At 50.0% G+C, this 20,131-nt stretch overlaps 1 protein-coding gene across 1 annotated transcript; it reads right to left on the bottom strand.

Annotated features, from left to right (window-relative positions):
- Window positions 1-543: 543 nt before the first annotated feature.
- Tubb6 (tubulin beta 6 class V) lies at window positions 544-13,823 on the bottom strand. The gene is made up of 4 exons (XM_075968426.1): window positions 13,690-13,823; window positions 13,029-13,137; window positions 11,429-11,539; window positions 544-2,006 (listed from the first exon to the last, which is right to left on the bottom strand). Exons 1-4 carry the CDS (start codon window positions 13,744-13,746, stop codon window positions 940-942), a joined length of 1,344 nt encoding a protein of 447 aa, XP_075824541.1. The 5' UTR covers window positions 13,747-13,823; the 3' UTR covers window positions 544-939.
- Window positions 13,824-20,131: the final 6,308 nt, after the last annotated feature.

The raw sequence follows: 20,131 nt of genomic DNA on the forward strand, positions 1-20,131 counted from the left end.
GCCATTTGCAGAAGAGCCACGCTGTCCCTCCTTTTCTCCCCACTGGGTATTTCTGGGAGGGGCTAGCTCAATGGAGACTTGTTTGAGGCCGTAAGGCCTGCTTAGTCAGGAGGATGCCCTCATGATGAACTGTAGTGGTGAGGAACTGTCTGCCAAAGTATCCAGTTCTTAAGTTTCCAGGCAGGTAAAGCTGAGACATTTCACCCTTAAGCTACTATGCTTAAGTCAAGTGCCTGTGGCTTCTCCTGCCTCACAAGAACAGTAATAGAGGTGCCATTGTCCTGGCAAGCCTTGTGTGACCTCGGGGCAGGAGAGTAGTGTCTCCTGTGTTGGGAAAATGAAAAAAGTTGCACATCTTGGGTGTCACCTCACCCGCACAGGAGTGGGTATGGCAAGGCTTAGCTGCATGCCACCTGTGAAGCCTGACCCACAGCAGACCCTTTTCCAAGGTAGGTGTGATTTATGGGGGTCTCACAAAATAGGTTTCTGAAAAATGAGAACTACATATCACATTGCTTCAATGAAGTTCAAGAGACCAAAAAACACGTTTAGCATTTTATTATGAATGGATTGTCACCAAGTTCCATTTTGTGTATTCAATTAGGGCAAAACTGTGTGGCTTTAGGTTTATCACCAAGAATGAAAAACAAATCCTTATTCTAACTCCCCTGTTAACTCTGATGGCTGGGCACTTAACAGAAGGTGGTTGCTATCTTTAGCCCTGTACAGCCCCTTAATTTGCTTTCAGTGTTTCTGTACAAAACCACCCTGGTCTGGTGGGACTGCCAACTCTCCAGCAGAGGAAAGTGCTTGTTCCGGATAACCTGGGAACAGTGCAGTGTTTGAGAGGGGCCTGTAACATGTGCATACCAGGGCAGCAGGCCCACACCATCAGGGCTAAGAAGAGAGCAAGTGTACACTCTAGCATCTTACGGCTCCCTATTCGTTGATCTCTTCTTCATCCTCATCTTCAAAAGCCTCTTCCTCGTCGTTGACCGTGGCGTCCTGGTACTGCTGATACTCAGACACCAGGTCGTTCATGTTGCTCTCAGCCTCGGTGAACTCCATCTCGTCCATGCCCTCACCAGTGAACCAGTGCAGGAAGGCCTTGCGGCGGAACATAGCCGAGAACTGCTCGGAGATGCGCTTGAACAGCTCCTGGATGGCGGTGCTGTTGCCAATGAAGGTGGAAGCCATCTTCAGGCCCCGTGGAGGGATGTCACACACGGCCACTTTGACGTTGTTGGGGATCCACTCCACGAAGTAGCTGCTGTTCTTGTTCTGGATGGCCAGCATCTGCTCATCCACCTCCTTCATGGACATGAGGCCCCGGAAGACAGTGGCGACTGTCAGGTAGCGGCCGTGGCGCGGGTCACAGGCAGCCATCATGTTCTTGGCATCAAACATCTGCTGTGTGAGCTCAGGCACTGTTAGGGCACGGTACTGCTGGCTGCCCCGGGCTGTTAGTGGTGCAAAGCCGGGCATGAAGAAGTGCAGGCGTGGGAAGGGCACCATGTTCACAGCCAGCTTGCGCAGGTCAGCATTGAGCTGACCTGGAAAACGCAGCGATGTGGTGACGCCGCTCATGGTGGCAGACACCAGGTGGTTAAGGTCCCCGTAGGTGGGCGTGGTTAGCTTGAGCGTGCGGAAGCAGATGTCGTAAAGAGCTTCATTGTCAATACAATAGGTTTCGTCAGTGTTCTCCACCAGCTGGTGCACCGACAGGGTGGCATTGTAAGGCTCCACCACGGTGTCTGATACCTTGGGCGATGGCATCACGCTGAAGGTGTTCATGATGCGGTCCGGGTACTCCTCCCGGATCTTGCTGATGAGCAGGGTGCCCATGCCTGAGCCCGTGCCACCGCCCAGCGAATGCGTGAGCTGGAAGCCCTGCAGACAGTCGCAGTGCTCACACTCCTTGCGCACCACATCTAGCACCGAGTCCACCAGCTCCGCGCCCTCAGTGTAGTGACCCTTGGCCCAGTTGTTCCCGGCGCCTGTCTGTCCTGCAAGATAAGATTCCAGAGGGGACCGCTTTCCTCGATCAGTATTTTCAGAGCATAAGAAATTAGAGCAAAGAAACAGGAGCCAGGCAGCAGGTACCCACCACAGTGTCTAGAAAATACATGAGCAGGTACCTCTTTCGATAGGACAAGCCTATACCCAGGGGTGGGGCCCTGCTCCCTAGAAGATTGCACTTAGTACACAGAGGTCCTGGTCCTGGAGTCAACACTAGGACATTAAACTAATGTCAAGAGCTGGCTCCAGAGGTCCTGAGTTCAATTCCCAGCAACCGCATGGTGGCTCACAACCATCTATGATGAAATCTGGTGCCCTCTTCTGGTCTGCAGGCATACATGCAGGTAGAATGCTGTATACTAAATAAATAATTTTAAAAAATAAACTGACAAATAGCAGGGCGGCAGTGGTGGCGCACGCCTTCAATCCCAGCACTTGGGAGGCAGAGGCAGGTTGATCTCAAGTTCGAGGTTGACCTGGTCTACATGAGCTAGTTCCAGAACAGCTAGGACTGTAATAAAGAGAAACCCTATCTCAAAAAAAGAAAATAAAAAAAAAAACAAGCAAACTAATGACATAAATCTATATATAAACATTTAAGATACATTTATCTTTACCTGATAATGTCATTTGTTTTGAGTTAGTCCATCTATGTAGCCCCATCAGGCCAGCTCTGATCTCACTGCTGTTATTTCTCTATTTAGACAGGGTTTCTCTGTGTAACCACAGTGGCTGTCCTGGAACTTGCTCTGTAGACCAGGCTGTCCTTGAACTCACAGAGATCTGCCTGTCTGCCTCTTTTAAAATAGTTTTGGCATATGATCAAAGTTCAAAGAGGACATGACACACACATCAGTTATTTGCCTTCCCTCTTTTGAGCTTTCTGAACTTTGCACTAATTCTGAAAATCCCAAACACTTTAAAACCCCTAACTTCTTTAGTATGGGTCTGATGCCATGAGTGGAAAATTCCATACCTGACCTCATATGAGAGGCCAAAAACAAGATGCATTGAACCTTTAGGTTCTGTGTATAAAGTGTAAAGTAAACACAATTCATGTTTGCTATCCCACTGGCAAGGAAGCTTCTTATACATATGCAAATATTTCACAAAAATCTGGTTTCAAGGATTTTTGGGCAAAGGATTTAAAACCCATGCTATATACAGATACTTTTTTTTTTTTCCAAGACAGAGTTTGTGTATCTCTGGCTGTCCTGAAACTAGCTAGCTTTGTAGACCAGGCTGGCCTTGGAACTCAGATCTGTCTGTCTCTGCCTTTCAAGTAAAGGCATATGCCACCACTGCCCGGCTACAAATACTTTTTTTAGGTTTATCTGTTATGTATATACAGTGTTCTGCCTGCAGGTCAGAAGAGGGTGGCAGATTTCACTATAGATGGTTGTGAGCCACCATGTGGTTGCTGGGAATTGAACTCAGGACCTCCGGAAGAGCAGCCAGTGCTCTTAACCTCTGAGCCATCTCTCCAGCACCCCCCCACCCACCCCCCGTAATGAGTTTTGATGTGAATGGGGCACTTCATTTATTACCCATTTTTCTAGGAACTAACTACTGGTTTTGCATCTATAAATTGAGGACAGGCACAGACATTCCTACCCTCGAGTTACATCCAGTGCAGTTGTGGAAAGGAACCTAACATGCCTACAAAAAAATTTGAGTTTTTATCAACAGTTCAAGTGGCTATGAAAAATCATCTAGTCTGTGTTTCATAGAGCAGCTCATCTACAAACTTTACAGAGACACTCTTCATTTCCTGAACACACAATCAATTGTGTGTGCTAACATCTGAGAGTGTACATAGAAAACCCCAACCATCCACAACACACTAGTTACCTGTCTAAGGATAGAGCCTCATGGCCATCATGAGGCTGAGGGGTCCCCATTGTTACACTACAGTGTTTGGACAAGGCACATGAAGATCCTCCGAATTCACTCTGTGATGAAAAAGGTAAGTTTGCAGAAGGCACCCTGGCCTGACCATGGTGGCCTCCCCCTGACTTCACCACCTTCAGGAGGACGCTCAGACTCTTCCTGCAATCCATGCTTCAGTGGGTGTGGTGAGGATCTAGACAATCGACTAGCACACCTACTGGGCGCTGGTCCCTCTGGCCCCTCAGCCGTTTCTTGCTTTGCTTTTCCCTGGTCTAACCTTATCTAGGATGGGCTTCTCTCTTACAAACAGGAGTTCTCTTCTATCCTGTCTAGCTGTGCTGTCCAGTGGTTCTCTGAGCAGACTCTAAGATGGTCATAGACACTATGAACAGTAGCAACTTGGAGGGGAAAGGGTTTATTTTACCTTAAAATTTATAGTTCATCATGAAAAGAAGCCAGGACAGGAACTCAAGGCAAGAACTTAGAGGCAGGAACTGATAGACCATGGAGGAGAGCTGCTTACTGGCTTGTTCCTCATAGCTTGCCCAGCCTGCTTTCTTATAGACCCCAGGACCACCTGTCCAGGGGTGGTACCACCCACAATAGGCTAGATCCTCTCCCACCAATCATTAATCAAGAAAATGCCCCACTGGCTGGGAGGTAACAGTCCATGTGATTAATCCCAGCATGCAGGAGGCAGATCTCTGTGAGCTGAAGCCAGCCTGTTCTAGAGAGTGGTTCCAATACAGCTAGAGCAATACAAAGAAACCCTGTCTCAAAGAAAGAAAATACCCCCCCCCCTTGCCCATAGGCCAGTCTGGTAAGGGATTTTCGCAATCGCAGTTTGCAGTTCTCTCATCCCAAATGACTCTGGCTTTAGTCAAGTGGATAAAAACGCTAGGCAGCACAGATAGTCACTGTCCTTTCTGTCCTTTCCGAGGACCCACAAATTCATGTCTACCTACCCCTTCCCACACAAGTCAGCAGGCCAGAGACCAAGACAGGCGGTGAGAATATCAAACGCCGAGGTCAACTCGGCACTTAGGCTTGACCTTGTACCGGGAACATTGTTGCACAGAAGGACTGTACACACTGCCAGAGCCGTGGCCACTCAACGTGCAGAAAGCATAGAAGGCAGCTGCAGGCAAGATGCAGAACCTTAAATCAAACTTGCTCAAGCTGTAGGTATTACAGTGACTGAGCTCCCCCAGCGACTCAGATTCCTCCCTATTCATAGCACAGATTAGCAGCAAAGTATTCTCTACTCTTGACAAAAGAAGGAAGCTGGTGACTTTTAAAAATATTTTGCCACCGTCTCATAGCAACAGATCATCCCTGCTTAAATATTTGGGGGTCATAAGTTGACCAGCAACATGATGCATTGGGCTATTAATCAGTGACTCCAGCTTGTTAAACACAGGCTGCAGCCCTGAGGGTTGGCAGGCAAGCTGCAGATGCCTAGAGCTTCCTCACAGTCCTCCCTCTGCTTTTCCTCCAACTCACACTGGGTGAGGAACTGGTCTTCCAGCTCCCCGTGCTCCCTGGCTCCTTAGCGAGGCCTCCATCTGAAGGAAAACTGCAAATCCACAAGGGGCTTTAAGGAAACAGCCTGTCTGGCGCTTAGCTTCCTTCCCACAGTCTCCTTGGCATAGCTGCTGTGCAACCAGCAATTAACAAAAGCAGTGTTGAAAGCATATGATCATATCCTTGGGAACTCACATGTAAGTAACTCACTTTTTAAAATTATATATTACTAATGCAACTAGTTCATCCACTCCCCCCTGGATTTTGTGAAAGAGTCTATGTAAGCTCTGGCTGTCCTGGAACTCACTAGGTAGACCAGGCTGACCTCAAACTCGGAGATCCACCTGCATCTGCCTCCCAGGTGCTGGGCCAAAAGGCATGTGTGCCTGTTTTTTTGCTCAGCGCTTTAAGTTCTAAGTCATTTCAAACTATACCCAGAACTGAAACGACACAGGCTTGTTGACTCAGCCCTCTGGTGCTGGTGACAGGCCTCCACACACGCTCTTCCATCACTAAGCCCTGCTTGACAATGGTCTATTTTAGTTTGCCAAAGCTACCTAAGAGCTGGGAACCAGCTGAAGTGTATCACTCCGGAGTCAACTGGAATTAGACAATTCCAAATGAGGACTTGAGTTCAGATCCCCAGAACCCACATAAGATTTGAGCATGAGCTCACTGGCCAGTTGATATAGCCATAACAAAAAAAAAAAGGAATGGAAAATAATAAACATTGTGACAAAGGACAATTTTTGTGTTTTAAAGACAGGATCTCTTTCTGTAGTCCAAGCTATCTTCACATATATAGACTAAGCTGTGCTTGGATCCAGTATCCCTGCTTCAGCCTCAGGGTCAGTTAAGAGACACCACACACAGCTTATCATAAATAAGTCACAATTCTTAATTAAAAATAAGGTCCAGTTTGTTAAATTAAGGATATTTTATGTCAGGACAACTTGTTTAAAATTTAACATTCTTAGCGAGTAGTGGTGATGCACGCCTTTAATCCTAGCACTCAGGAGGCAGAGGCAGGCAGATCTCGGTGAGTTTAAGGCAGCCTGGTCTACAAAGGGAGTTCCAGGACAGCCTGAGCTACACAACACAGTGAAACTCTGCCTCAAAAAACAAACAAACGAACATTCTGGACCAGCCATAGTGGCATAGCCTTTAATTCCAGCTCTTGGATGGCAAAGACAGGCAGAACTCTTGAATTTGAAGCCATCTTGGTCGCATAGAAAGTTCCAGGCAAACCAGGGCTACATAGTGAGAGACCCTGTCTCAAATTCCTAACGGAGTGGGGGTGGGGGTTGAAGAGATGGCTCAGTGGTTAAGAACATCTACTGCCGCTCTTTCAGAGGACCCGGGTTCAATGCCTGACACCCACACCAGGTGGCTCCCAGATGCCTATTAACTCCAGCTCCAGAGAATTCAACACCTGGCCTTTGTGGGTACACACTGACACACACACGGGGAGAGGGAGAGAAATGAAAAAATAAGCCTGGGTATGGCAGTATATTCAGGTTCCAGTCCAGCCAGAATTTTGGGGACGAGCTTTACATGCCAAATATCATTTTCTTTGCATGTGTGTGTGTGCACATATTGTGTACCTATGTAGTATTAGTGTACAGGCCTGAGGTTGAAGTGTCTTCCTCACTTAGTGCTTTGGACAAGTGCACACCAAACCTGGAGCTGACTGGTTCAGCTATACTGGCTGGCCAGCAGATACCCAGGACCTTCCTGTCTCCACAGATACATACCCACTATACCCAGCTGTCTTTTTTTTAATGGTCTAATAGAGCTTAGCCCTCATGCCTATACAGCAAGCTCTTTATAACTTAGCCATCTCCCCAGCCCCTAAATGCCATTTCTCACAGTTTCGAGAAGCACCTGGTCCACTGGACAACTAAGCAATGACAAGGTCTGCCTTGATTTGGGTTTGCTCTTGTTCATCCACGCACCAAACAGCTAGAACGGTCAGGACAGACCTTTCTTAACCTCCCACTTTATGATGGGCGGTGGTGGCACACGCCTTTAATCCCAGCACTCAGCAGGCAGAGGCAGGCGGATCTCAGTGAGTTCGAGGCCAGCCTGGTCTACGAAGCAAGTTCCAGGACACTCAGAGCTGTTACATAGAGAAACCCTGTTTCGAAAAACAAAAACAACCCTCCTACTTTTCAGTTTGAACAAAACTGGCTGCTACAAAAAGCTGCCTTCCCACAACCCAGAATTGGAATGACAAGGTTTCCTAACAGGGCTGCAACTGGGGTACAACACCCAGGCCAAGAGGCAGGCGGATCTCTGTGAGTTCGAGGCCAGCCTGGTCTACAAAGGGAGTTTCAGGACAGGTTCCAAAGCTACAGAGAAACCCTGTCTCGGAAAAAAAAAAAAAAAAAAAAAACACCCAGGCCAGATGGGGCTCGCAGACGGTCTGTCTGGACCGAAAAGGGAGAAAAACCTGCAGAGAAGCCATGGCTATGACAAGCCATCACTTTTGCTACACACTTCCAAGGAACCTGATGTTTTCTTACAAGACTTAAGGCATGTAAAAGGTTAGGGATAATAACACGGTGACCAGCCACACTTCTACCCATGTGACGACAGACCCCATCGACATTCTAGAAATTCCAATGTAACTTAAACAACATAAACAGTGCCAAGCCAGCTTCCCGTGTTCTCTCAAAGAGCAGGAATGGGGTATGTGTCTCCTTCACGGGAAGTGTTTGGTCACCTATTTGAACTCAGGTCTTCGGGTTTCTCTGGGGCCAAGTCTCACGTGCTATGTCTAAGGTTCTCTTTAGGGCATTCACACTTTATACACAGAACAGCCACTTTCGGGGTTGTTTTGGTGATTTCTGTAACTTTTTTCCACTTGGGTTGTTTTTGTGGTCCTGGGGAAATCACACCCAGGACTTCCTCTATCCTAAGCACAGGCTCTGCCACTGAGCCACACCCCAATCCTGATAAAGCAGTTCTCAAAGCACCAAGTCACTACTAGGGTAAGTGCTGGGATAGCAATTTAAATTTAACTTCAGGTAAAGGCAGAGGTAAATTGCGCTGCGATGGCCCTTAGGCCGTGGGAGATCTGGCCAAGTCTTCTGAGATGTTTATTATACTTTTGAGAGTCTGCTCTGAAATCAAAGTCAGAAAAAGAATTTCCATGGACCAGTATGCTCATGTTCCTTTTAAAGAAAGATTTACGTATGCACCTATGTATGTCAGTGCATGAGGCCAAAGAGGGGTACCACTTAGTCTCTATCACTCTGTCCATTCGAGGCGAGGTCTGTCTCTCTGGACCTGGGGCTTCTTTGTGCCCCTCCCCCACACCCCAGGCTGAAAGCCAGCAAGTCCCAGCAATCCTCCTGCCTCTACTTCTCTTGGGGCTTCCATCACAAGTATGTGTGGGATGTTAGGCTTGATGCGTGAGGGCTGAGATCCGAGCACCAAGTTCTCACAACGAGACAGCAAATGCTCTTAACCACTGAGCCCGTATCTTCAGTTCTCAGTCTTTTCCTTGTTCATTTAAGGCAGGGTCTCACAGCCCAGACTGGCTTCAAATTCCCCACCTCTCTGCCTCATCTTCAAAATGCTAGGATTTCAGGCCCGTGCCACCGCTCCCAGATCATGACAGTACTCAGTGCAGGCATGAGGCAAGGCCGGAGAGCGATGCCGGCTCTCTTCCTCCGTCCAGTGTCTGACTTAACTGCAACTCTCTGATCGGGCTAGATTGGCCGGCTGAATAAACGCAGGTATCCACCTGGCTCCACCCCCAGCACTGAGATTATAGGTACACACTGGAGTACTGAGCTGTCAGGGATCCAAATTCAAGTCCTGTCTGCACAGCAAGCTCTCTACCAAGAAAACCCTCTTCCCAGCCACCTTATTACCGTATTCTTTATAAGAGCAAACACTGCTTCCCTGAGAACTGGCCTTGTAAAGAATTAATTACAATTATGTACCGACTAAATTACAGATCTTAGAACTACACACTAACATGGAGTATGGTTTATAATATTCCATGAAAAAAATCTACATAATGGTATAATTAAAACAGAGGACAAGACAACCAGAATAAAGACAGGTTAAGGCAGACCCCAAAGCTGACTCTGAGTCTATGGAGATGGAGAGCGGGAGAAAATGATTTGGGTACTCTAGTCTGCTTTTCTTTCTGAGATAGCCCTGGCTGTCCTAGAACTTGCTATGTAGACCAGGCTGGCCTCAAACTTAGAGATCCACCTGCCTCTGCCTTTTGTGCCACCTGGCTTATAGTTTAATTTTTTGATAATGTGATTGTGTTGTATTTTGCTGGAAATAAAGGCAAAGTGAAAAATAAATGCTAGTTTAGAATCAAAGGGTTCGTAAATTGTCTTTCAGGGATAGAGACATGGGGTGTCACTTCCTTTCTTAGATTTAATTGCCAGAAAGAAAAGAAAGGAAGGGAGGGAGGGAGGGAGGGAGGGAGGGAGGGAGGGAGGGAAGATTTAGTTGCTAGAAACCCAGAGTGAAATGGGTCCTTCAGCTGACCTGAGCCCGCCTCCCAGCTGACTGCACTTGTGAAGGGCCCTGCTTTAATCTCTACACAGCATCAACCAGGCGTGGAGGCCATGGCACTAATCCCGGCACCTGTGTGGGGGAAGCAGCAGACTCAGCTCAAAGTCATCTTCAGCTACATAATAACCAGCTGTGGCTACATGAGACCCTGTCTCAACTCAATCACACCAATCTTCTCGCCTTGCTAGAACACCCAAAACACTGCTCATCTGAGCGAGCGTGCGTGTGTGTGTGTGTGTGTGTGTGCGCGCGCGCGTGTGTATTGAGAGAAAGGGTGAGCCGACATCCCTGAAGGTCAGAGGACAATCTTACATTGGTTTGAAATAGTCTCTTGCTTACTGCTTCAGCCTCCAGGCTCCCTGCCCGAGGGTCTCTGCTGAGTCCTGCACCCCCCTCTCATCTCTGTCGCTGCCACATCTGCCACTACGTGAAGCCAGGGAATTGAATTCTGGTCCTGCTGCCATTACCTCACCTCAGATTCTCATAAGAGAATTCTTAGAACTTCAGGGTTCTTGAAGGGGCCCTTCCTGTCAGAATCTAGGAAATGCTCCATCCACCTGCCTTCAGAGACCATGAGATAGTCATGTACCACTACCCAGAATCTGCTGCCTTCTTCAGAGCAGAGCCAAGCCCAAGTCGGAGGCAAATCGGTTTCCATGTGGGAGCGTTTCTGTGACATCCTACATACCTACCCATTCAATTCTGTCTTCCTAAGGACCAGAGAGTCCCCGTGCAAGTTAGACAGCCAGTCTAAAGTTGTGCAGGGAATGGAGGTACCAGAGGGCCAGTGGCAGCGTGCTATACTCTTGACTGGAACCCTATCAGAATATGCTCTCCCTCCTCCGCCTTTTCACACAGGGTCTATGTAGCTCTGGCTGACCCAGCTCTGAAACTCAGAGTCTCCTGCCTCTGCCTCCCCAAAGCTGGGAGGTGCAGCATTGGTGTGTCCTATAACACCCCACAAAGTAGTGTTGTGTTTTTAAACAGTGACATCTGGAGTTTTGCCTTGATTGTTTAAGTGACTTTGGTCTATAGCTTTCCCAAAATGATGTTTTGGGAAAACACAGCCTCATAAAACACACTGCAGCTCTCACTATTTCCTCTCAGCCATGGTTGAGGTAACGGGACTGCCTATCACCCCTCAATTAAACTGTGACTGCCCGGGGCCTTCTGAAGATGGGCCCAGGATACAGATTTCTCGTGATACCTTCACTCTCTATGATGCTTGGAGGCCAGGAATCGACCTTAGAATTCCCCTGGAATACACTCTGATGGCTCAGCCTTCCTAACCTGAAAATTCCAAATGCTCCAAACCCTGAAGCCTTTTGACTATCTCCTAGGTAGGTGCCACAAGTGGACAGTCGCAATTCAACCCTGGGTTCAACCCCCTGCACCACGATAAATAAATACAAAACGAAACAATAAGAAAAGCAAGCAAGACTGAACCTACCGAAGATGAAGTTGTCAGGCCGGAAGAGCTGCCCAAAAGGCCCAGATCTCACACTGTCCATGGTGCCTGGCTCCAAGTCCACCAAGGCAGCCCTGGGCACATACTTCCGAGCTGGGGAGGGAAAGGCCACAAGAGTTACTTCCAGGTTCCTGGGAAAACTGACTTTTTTCCAGCAGTCCCACCGGCTCAGAGCGGCCTGGCTGGGATAACCAGAGTCGCTTACAGAGAGGCTACTATGACTTTTCTCTCAAAAGAATCTTAACCTTGGGATGAGGAACTACTAGGCCCCTAAGCAGGAGCAGTGAGAAACAGACCCTACATCATGCCACTGGTATTTCCCAGTTCACCCCCGACACTCCTTTCCTATTGGGCAGCGGCACTTCTCCAGCTGCGCAGAAATAAATAAGATCTGTGGAACTGGCCTTCCGTCTGATTTTGGCACCTGCCCCATTTAAGTGTGTGAATGTATGAGCAGTCAAGCTGGGTGCGCAGCTCCTCCCTGGTGCTGTCCCAGGGGCTCTGGGATCCTAGAAGTTCGCTCATTTAAGTAAGAGTGGGTCTGTGTAGCCTGCTTGGCGCCTGTGCGAGCTGTAATTCCCAGTGAGGGCGGACTTCAGAGGACCTCGAAGAGGAAGGGCTCCGCACATAACCAAAGAGAGGAACGGGTGTCACAGAGGTCACGCCGTGATTAAGAAGTGCAGTGTACACTGTGGAGTTTCTCTTAGAGCTCCTAGAACCTCCCTCCATGCCTAGGTGTTCCTCGTCTGCTTATACGAACAACTTCCCATGATTCATGTCTACCGCCCTTCCCAGCTCTGGATGGACAGGTGGGCAGTGACTCAGACTCTGGTGACTCCAGGGGGTGTCTTGGATGCGCTTTCAATGTCATGCCACGGGAGTGCCTGCACATGTCATTTCTGGGTGTTCGTCCAATGCCCTGGGATTTTGTCGCTTTGCGAGGTGTGTGTCACACTTTTAAAACAAAAATTGCTGTAAAAATAGTGTTCAGAGGACAGAGGCGCTGTCATTCCCACACTGGGATTACCCAGGGTCTGAAATTTTACTAATCTCCCGATTAATTACTCAGAGCTGTCCGCAGTTTTAGTGTCCAGCAAACATAATTTTAGGTGAAGGACCAGAAAAATCATTTAAGCAAATGTTTCCCAAAATTTTAGCCAAGCATCCCTAATAAAAGTAGCGTTTAAAGCTCGCTACAGTCGGTTACTCTGCTCCGTTCTTTTAAGAATGGCCTGGAAGTGCTGAGGTGATGATTTCACAACCTCAACGGATTGTCTGGTTCGGGCCTTCGGGATAGGCGGGATCCCATAGTTTGAATAGACCTAGGGCGGGTTTCCCGCTGCAGGGGGAGTGAGGGAGTGGCCGGGCATCAGCTCCATCCCGCCCGAACTTTTCCCTAAGCAAAGTCTCCCACCGCCGAGACCGCACCCTGAGCGCCTCCCTCTCTAGGTCTAGCCCGGGGTCCCGGCTGGGGATGGTCGGGTGCTGTCAAGGCATGCCCGAAAGGCAGCAGGGAAGGCCAGGTGCCGGCGCCGGAGGCCGGGTGGCGCGGGGGTTGACGGCCCGCAGCCGTGCGACTCACAGGATGACTCATTGTAGTAGACGCTGATCCGCTCCAGCTGCAGCGCTGAGTCGCCCACAAAGTCTCCAGCTGGGTCGATGCCGTGCTCATCGCTGATCACTTCCCAAAACTTGCGGGGGAACGGCGAAGGGACAGAGAGTCAGTCCGGCAGCTCAGGGAGCCCCCGCCACCCTGGGACACCCCACTCCCCACCCCAGGCCCTGCGGCCAGCTCTGTAGAGTCGGCTCCCCGAGCCCTCAGACGCAGATGCAACCCCTGGATCGTAATCCCGAGTCGGTGCGCTGAGACCCATGGCCAAACCACCGGGGTTGGCCGCAGGAACCTGGGCCCACTCCTTGGGGGCCGCTCTCGAGGGCGCGCCCTTCGGGACCAAGGGCCCACTCTCCGGGTCGGGGCCCCAGGGCGCACTCTCTGGAGCCCGCAGCTGGGACTGGTGGCCCACTTCCAGCCGGATGTCGAAGGCCGGCTGCTGGGACCGGTGGCCCACTCTCTGGGCTGGATCCCCGGGTCTGCCCGAGGGGAGACAGGGCAGGCTCTCGGGGGTTTGTTCCCCACCAGGAGTGCGCAGGGTCAACCTGGCTCCGAGGAGCAAGGCGAGGTCTTCCGAGGCCGGCGACACCCACTACCCACCCGCAGGATCGGAACACGCGCCCGGACCCACCTTGGTACCGATCTGGTTCCCGCACTGTCCCGCCTGGATGTGCACAATCTCCCTCATGGCGGGCGCGTCTGCGCTCGGGCGCTGGCTCTCCCGACGGGACGGCGGCGTGACTGCGACCGCCTGCGCGCTCCCGGGACTTGACCCCTCTCTGCTCTCCGCCCTCCACCCCCTCCTTTCCAGCCAATGGCAGTGGGCTGTCCCGCTTGCTGTCCCCGCCCCTTCCCCAAAGGCAAGCGGGCTGCTCCTAGCCCAGTGCTCGACAGCTGGAACTCTGGGCGCCGGGCGGGGAGTTGCAGGGTGGACTGCAGGGACTCCCGAGGAGGCGGCGAGGGGAAGCCCTAAATTCTCAATGTACCACCTTTTGTTGTCCCCTCGGTGCTTTTGGTACCCGGAGGAGACTGGAACCGGTGGTATTGATCACTTGCTAACCTAGTGAGTTACAACGCTCTCAGGAGAGCAGAGGGAGCCACCCATAGCCCAGCTGGTGGAAGGCGACCTTTGGGACCCGACGTGGATTCGTGGATTTGTTCGGGTGTCTCTCTACCCCCAGCACGCCTATTTTGCGCCTCTCTGTCTGCCTCTCCAGAACCGTCCATAAAGTGACTCCACGCTGTATTTGCCTAACAACAGCCTCCAATTCCTAACGAGCTTGGAAAGCGCTTGGCGAGGGCTGGGCTCGTTCTCACCCTCACTCCCTCACTTTTGAAACAAAACAAAACTGAGCACAGGCGCACAGGCGCAGTGCTGCTGGAGGGAGAAGACTAGGAGAAAAAGCGACCCAAAGAGTTTGTCTTTCTAGTCTCATCAAAGGCAAGGGGCCACTCGGAGATGAGGGAGTGCCAACTGTGATGCCTTGGGCCGCAAGTTTTTGGTATGATGATCATGGCTCCCGAGTGTTCTTGACCTCAGCAGATGGCTTTACCACTGCTGGGCATTCTATCATGGAGGCCGTCCCCAGCCCTTCCAGCGGGCAGTCTCATCCTGTTCTCAGAAGCCCCCACTAATCATAAGGACTGGTCACAGGCAGGAATGGTAGGCATGTCCTGCCACCAGGGCACATAGAATGTTCTGGAATCTCACGGGATGCTCACAAGGCAAAGACCTTACCCAAGGCCAGGGGAAAACACCAGCCAGCAGGTGAAAGTCAGGGTGTCTGTCGGGACTCAGGAACGAGCCCTGGGTGGTAGCTGGGATGACTTGCTTTTCCAGCCTGGTGAAAACACTTGAGTTCTGTGGTAACAAGCCCTGGACCCCGGGCTCCAGTCATGTCCTCATTTGCAAACTGAAAGGCTTATCCCGGAGACCACCTGACAGGAGACCACCTGACAGGCTCTCAGACGCCAGAATTCTTTGGCACCTGTAGCCTGTGCAGCCACTAAAGACTCCCAGGTGTTCCCCCACGAACGCTTCCCGTCGAGGGAATCTGAAAAACTCCTGGGTCCTCCTGAGCCCAGGCCAGTCAGAAATGCCACAATGAGGCCCCACAATGAGGCCCCAGCAAGACCCGTGATTGGTACTCGTGTTTTTTTTTTTTTTTGTGGTTTTTCGAGACAGGGTTTCTCTGTGGTTTTGGAGCCTGTCCTGGAACTCGCTCTTGTAGACCAGGCTGGTCTCGAACTCACAGAGATCCGTCTGCCTCTGCCTCCCGAGTGCTGGGATTAAAGGCGTGCGCCACCACCGCCCGGCTTCATGGTTTCTTTTGAGATCCGTGAAAACTGAGGAAACCCTCGCGTGGAGCTGGGGACGTTCTCAGTAGAATGTTGGCCTAGAACGCAGGCAGGAAGCTCTGGGTCAAATCCCTGGGTGTGGTGCTACGTGCTTGTATTCCTAGCGCTTGGACATTTGAGATAAGTTTAGCTATCACATTTGAGGCAAACTTGGGCTATATGAGATCCTGTCTCCAAATATGAGAGACAGCCTGAGGTGGGGGTGATGAATGTGGATGAACATGTGTGTCCAGATAGAATCAGCTGAAAAAATGGAACCCTGACTGGGAAAATGCCTCCAAAAGATCCATCTGTAGGGCATTTTCTTTCTTTTTTTTTTTTCTTTTTCGAGACAGGGTTTCTCTGTGGCTTTGAAGCCTGTCCTGGAACTAGCTCTATAGACCAGGCTGGTCTCGAACTCACAGAGATCCACCTGCCTCTGCCTCCCGAGTGCTGGGATTAAAGGCGTGCACCACCATCGCCCGGCCTGTAGGGCATTTTCATAATGAGTGATTGATGGGTGGGGTCTCTCCTGGGTTGGTGGTCCTGGGATCCATAGGAAAGCAAGCTGAGCAGGCTAGGAAGCAGCGCTCCTCCACGGCCTCTGTATCACTTCCTGTCTCCAGGTTTGAGTTCCTGCTTTTGGCTTCCATCGGTGGATTGTGATTCAAAATACCTAAGCCAAACAAAACCTTTCCTCCCCAAGTTGCTTTTGGTCACAGTGTTTTATGACAGCAATAGTAACCCTAAGATATGTATTTACTTGTCTTTGAAAGAAGGCAAAAGGCATCTAAAAATATTTTTCTTCTAGAACTTTTCAAATGGTTCCAAATTTGGGTATTGTTTTACCCACTGGATCCCTCCCAATCACCCTAGCACTGTTCTTCTGCTTTCTTAAGGTCCCCAGACCTCCCAAAGCAGAGATCTCCAGTGATATTCCTGCAACCTTTCCCAGGTGCCCTGAAACCCCGAGGCTGAGCCGATCCAGCTCCCTGTTTGGGGCATCAGAAGGCTCATCTAGGCTCTTGCTGCACTTGCTCAGTGTAATTACTAGCTCCCAGTAAATGCTACCCTTTCCTCTTGCTTGGGGCGGAGGCTAGGGCAGGAGGTAGCCACAGAGGAGCTGCATAGTTCTGGGGGGTGGAGGAGGCTGCTCTTCATCTTGGTCACTTGAGCGGTTTAAAGGGCACTATCCACTTTTGCTGAGCAAGCCATTTCTACAAGGTGGTCCTGGGCTCTGATTTGAGCCTGTGGTTTCCTGTTGAGCTAGCAAGCAGATGCCAGGAACTCTACCACAATGACTGGGATTCAGTAAGGGACAATGTGACTTACTGGGGTTTCTGGAGGCCGCCGGACCCCAGCTTGCATTGCGGTGGGAGAGGGTAAGAAAATAATGAGACATACTGCTGGATGTTTTAGTACAAAATTCATAGGATTATCATAACACAAGCAGGTCTCCTAGCAGATGAGGAAAATGGAACCCGGCTTAGACCCCATCATCTTGCTAAGCATCGGATGAAAGGACTCTAGCCTACGTCTGAGGCTTGCCTAGGATGCTGAGGATGTGGAGCAAGAACACACAACTGGTATCTAGAAAGCTGGGACCATAACTTATGGAGAACATGTGTTTTGACTTAAAAAGGCCTGGGACTTAATCCCTAGCATAACACACTCATGTACACACACTCGAGGATGTACACACACACATACACACACATGCACTCATCACACACACTTAGTATCTGGAAAGCAAATCCAAGGAGACTTGGAGCTCATTCAGGGGGACAGCACTGATAATCTCACCTCCAGTCCCTTCCTCCCCACCCCCAACTCCCCCACACTGGAAAGGGTCTCTCGCCTGATACTGACCATCCTACATCCAGTCCAGGTTTATCCTCCAGGAGAAAGAAGAGGCCCTGAATGCAGTAAGCTCAGGAATCCTGGGGTCTGGGCTCCCAGCACAGCCTAGAGCAGTGATTAAAGCTCAAGGAGGAAATTGAGGTGGCGGTGGTTTTATCTTATCTTGGTCTAGGGTGGCAGCGGTTTTGACTGACCCTAGGCTACTGCCAGGGGCCAGAGCCTGCTCACCCCACCAGCTCCATGTTTAGTTGTGGTACACTCTTCTGGAACATAGCGCCTTCCATAAATCATTGTCTGAACTTAATTCTCTGGAAGTTCTCTATGCCCACCATGGATGTGGGATTCCCCTCTGTATACTGTGAATAGTTATTGGTTAATAAAGAAGCTGTCTTGGGCATGTGATAGGGTAAAGCAGAGCTGGGGGGGGGGGGCTAAGTGAATGCTGGGAGAAAGGAGGCAGAGTCATGGAGAAGCCATGGAGCTGCTGCCTGAGACAGACATGCTGAAACCCTGCCGGTAGGACACAAGCCTTGTGGTAAAATATAAAATAATGGAAGTGGGTTAAATTAAGATGTAAAAGCTAGGTCTGGAAAGATGGCTCAGAGGTTGAGAGCACTGACTGGTCTTCCAGAGGTCCTGAGTTCAATTCCTAGCCACATAGTGGTTTACAACCATTTATAATGAGATCTGATACCCTCTCCTGGTGTGCAGGCAGAACACTGTATACATAATAAATAAATCTTTTTTTAAAAAAAAAGATGTAAAAGCTAGCCAATAGGCCAAGCAGTGATTTAACTAATACATTTTCTGTGTGGTTATTTCTGGAGTCTGGGCAGCAGGAAATGAACAAGCAGCCTCCCACTACACACCAGCAATTGGGAGGCAGAGGTGTGTTTTTCTGGCTATCCTGGCACTAGCTCTTCTAGACCAGGCTGGCCTTGAACTCACAGAGATCCACCTGTCTCTGCCTCCTGGGATTAAAGGTGTGCACCACCACCACCCGGCTCAAGTTTTAAATTCTTATTTTGTCTGTGTGAGCACAAGGAGACTTACCTGGGACAGCACGCTTGGAGGTCAGAGGATACTGTTAAGAAGTCGGCTTTCTCGATCTACACGGGTTCCAGGGATCAAACTCAGGCCATCAGTGTTAAACTGCGGGAAGCAAACTTGTTCACCAGCTGAGTCATCTTGCTGCCCCTAGTACTTTCAGCTGTTTGCTTGCGTGTGGACAGTTGGAGTGTTTTCTAATTTTCTATTAGTAGCGCTATCATGCTTTGGCAGACTCACTCCTGGAGGTGGATTCCAGGGCCACTGGTGTGTGAAGAGTTAGGGAAATGTCATGGGGCAGCAGCGTTGGGATAGGGGTGTCATAGGGACTGCAACTGAGAGTTAGTGACCTGGTGAGAAAGGAAAGCCCCAACAGCACCTTGTCCCCCACCTCCCGGATTCCTCTGAGGGAGGCTGGGAATCGCCTGCTGGACGCCAGCTAGGGCTCTGAGGCTCGTGACTTGTTGAGACACCACTAAAAAGTAAATTTAATGGGAAGGGAGGCAGCTGGCTCTGCCGGTGTCTTCTTCTGTAAAGCCTCCATGCTAGAGAGACTTCTGACAAAGACAGCTCTCATCTTCATGGGGTGATCCCTGGTAGTCCTCCATGAGGCTAGGGGCCCAGCTTCCTGGTGGGTTTGGGGAAGAAGTCTGTGAACCACGCCCCACAGGACAGGCCTCAGGAAAGACCTCCTTTGGACCCTGACTGTTTTCTTTTCTTTTTTTTTTTTTTTTGGTTTTTTTTTTCGAGACAGGGTTTCTCTGTGGTTTTGGAGCCTGTCCTGGAACTAGCTCTTGTAGACCAGGCTGGTCTCGAACTCACAGAGATCCGCCTGCCTCTGCCTCCCGAGTGCTGGGATTAAAGGCGTGCGCCACCACCGCCCGGCAACCCTGACTGTTTTCATCACCGAATCAAAACCAGGTTGGAGTCCAAGGAGACAGCTCAAGTAGAAGTGAAGTGTTCCTCACATAAACCTAATAATCTAGCTTCAGTTTTTGGATCCCACTGGGGAAGGAGAGAGATCAGCTCCCGAGACCTGCCCTTTAATTGTGCACATGTGCGCAATCTCACACAGACACACACGCAATAAATAATAAAACATTTTTAAAGAGACCACATTGGTTGGGAAAAATACCGTCGCTGTAGGATGGGAGCTGTGTTGTGCCCTTGCGTGTATAACGCAGAGAGATGAGCTGTGCCCTCAAACCCTTTCATCTCCAGCCAAACAAGTTCCTACCCAGGATAACAGTGAGTGTTCTGTCCAGTATTTTACCTGGAAGTGAGAAGGGAGAGGGTTTGGGGGGGGCAGAGAAAGAGGCACCCTATGACTGTTGTCTTCCCAGGGACCTTCCCAAAGCCCCCTGACTTGTCTTTTCCACAACCCTACCTGCCTACTGGGTCCCTCACAGACAGGACCCAGAGTTCAAAGCCTCCTCTGCAGAAGTTTGAGGGTCAGGGCCATGTCAGCAGGCCCACCTCGTTCACTATAAGATATTATTTGTAGTGTTTAACGGTGAGTCATGAATTGTCTGCTCTTTTCTTCCAGAAATAGCGAGTGCTTGTGACATGCCAGTCCCAGTGGTAGGTGCTAATGGCCCTCAACAGGTGCTGGGAACATCAGAAATGGATAAAAAATAATTCCCAGGTGTTGGCCAGGAATGCAGCTCTGCAAGGGAGCATGTGCCTAGCATACTCAGGACCTCTGGTTTAATTCTCATCACTGAAAAATTAAATATGTGCATATATGTCATTGTAAGAAGTGATTGCAGACCTAAACAGAGAACTCTCAACAGAGGAATCTAAAATGGCTGAAAGACACTTAAGGAAAT

This window comes from Microtus pennsylvanicus, chromosome 4 (assembly GCF_037038515.1).
Source record: "Microtus pennsylvanicus isolate mMicPen1 chromosome 4, mMicPen1.hap1, whole genome shotgun sequence".
NCBI lineage: Eukaryota > Metazoa > Chordata > Mammalia > Rodentia > Cricetidae > Microtus > Microtus pennsylvanicus.

Coding starts and splice junctions, on each gene's coding strand:
- Tubb6 (XM_075968426.1), bottom strand. CDS start 13,746: ATGAGGGAGATTGTGCACATCCAGGCGGGACAGTGCGGGAACCAGATC. Junction 13,138..13,689: donor GGAACCAGATCGGTACCAAG/GTGGGTCCGGGC, acceptor TTCCCCCGCAAG/TTTTGGGAAGTGATCAGCGA. Junction 2,007..11,428: donor GCCTGACAACTTCATCTTCG/GTAGGTTCAGTC, acceptor CTTATCTTGCAG/GACAGACAGGCGCCGGGAAC.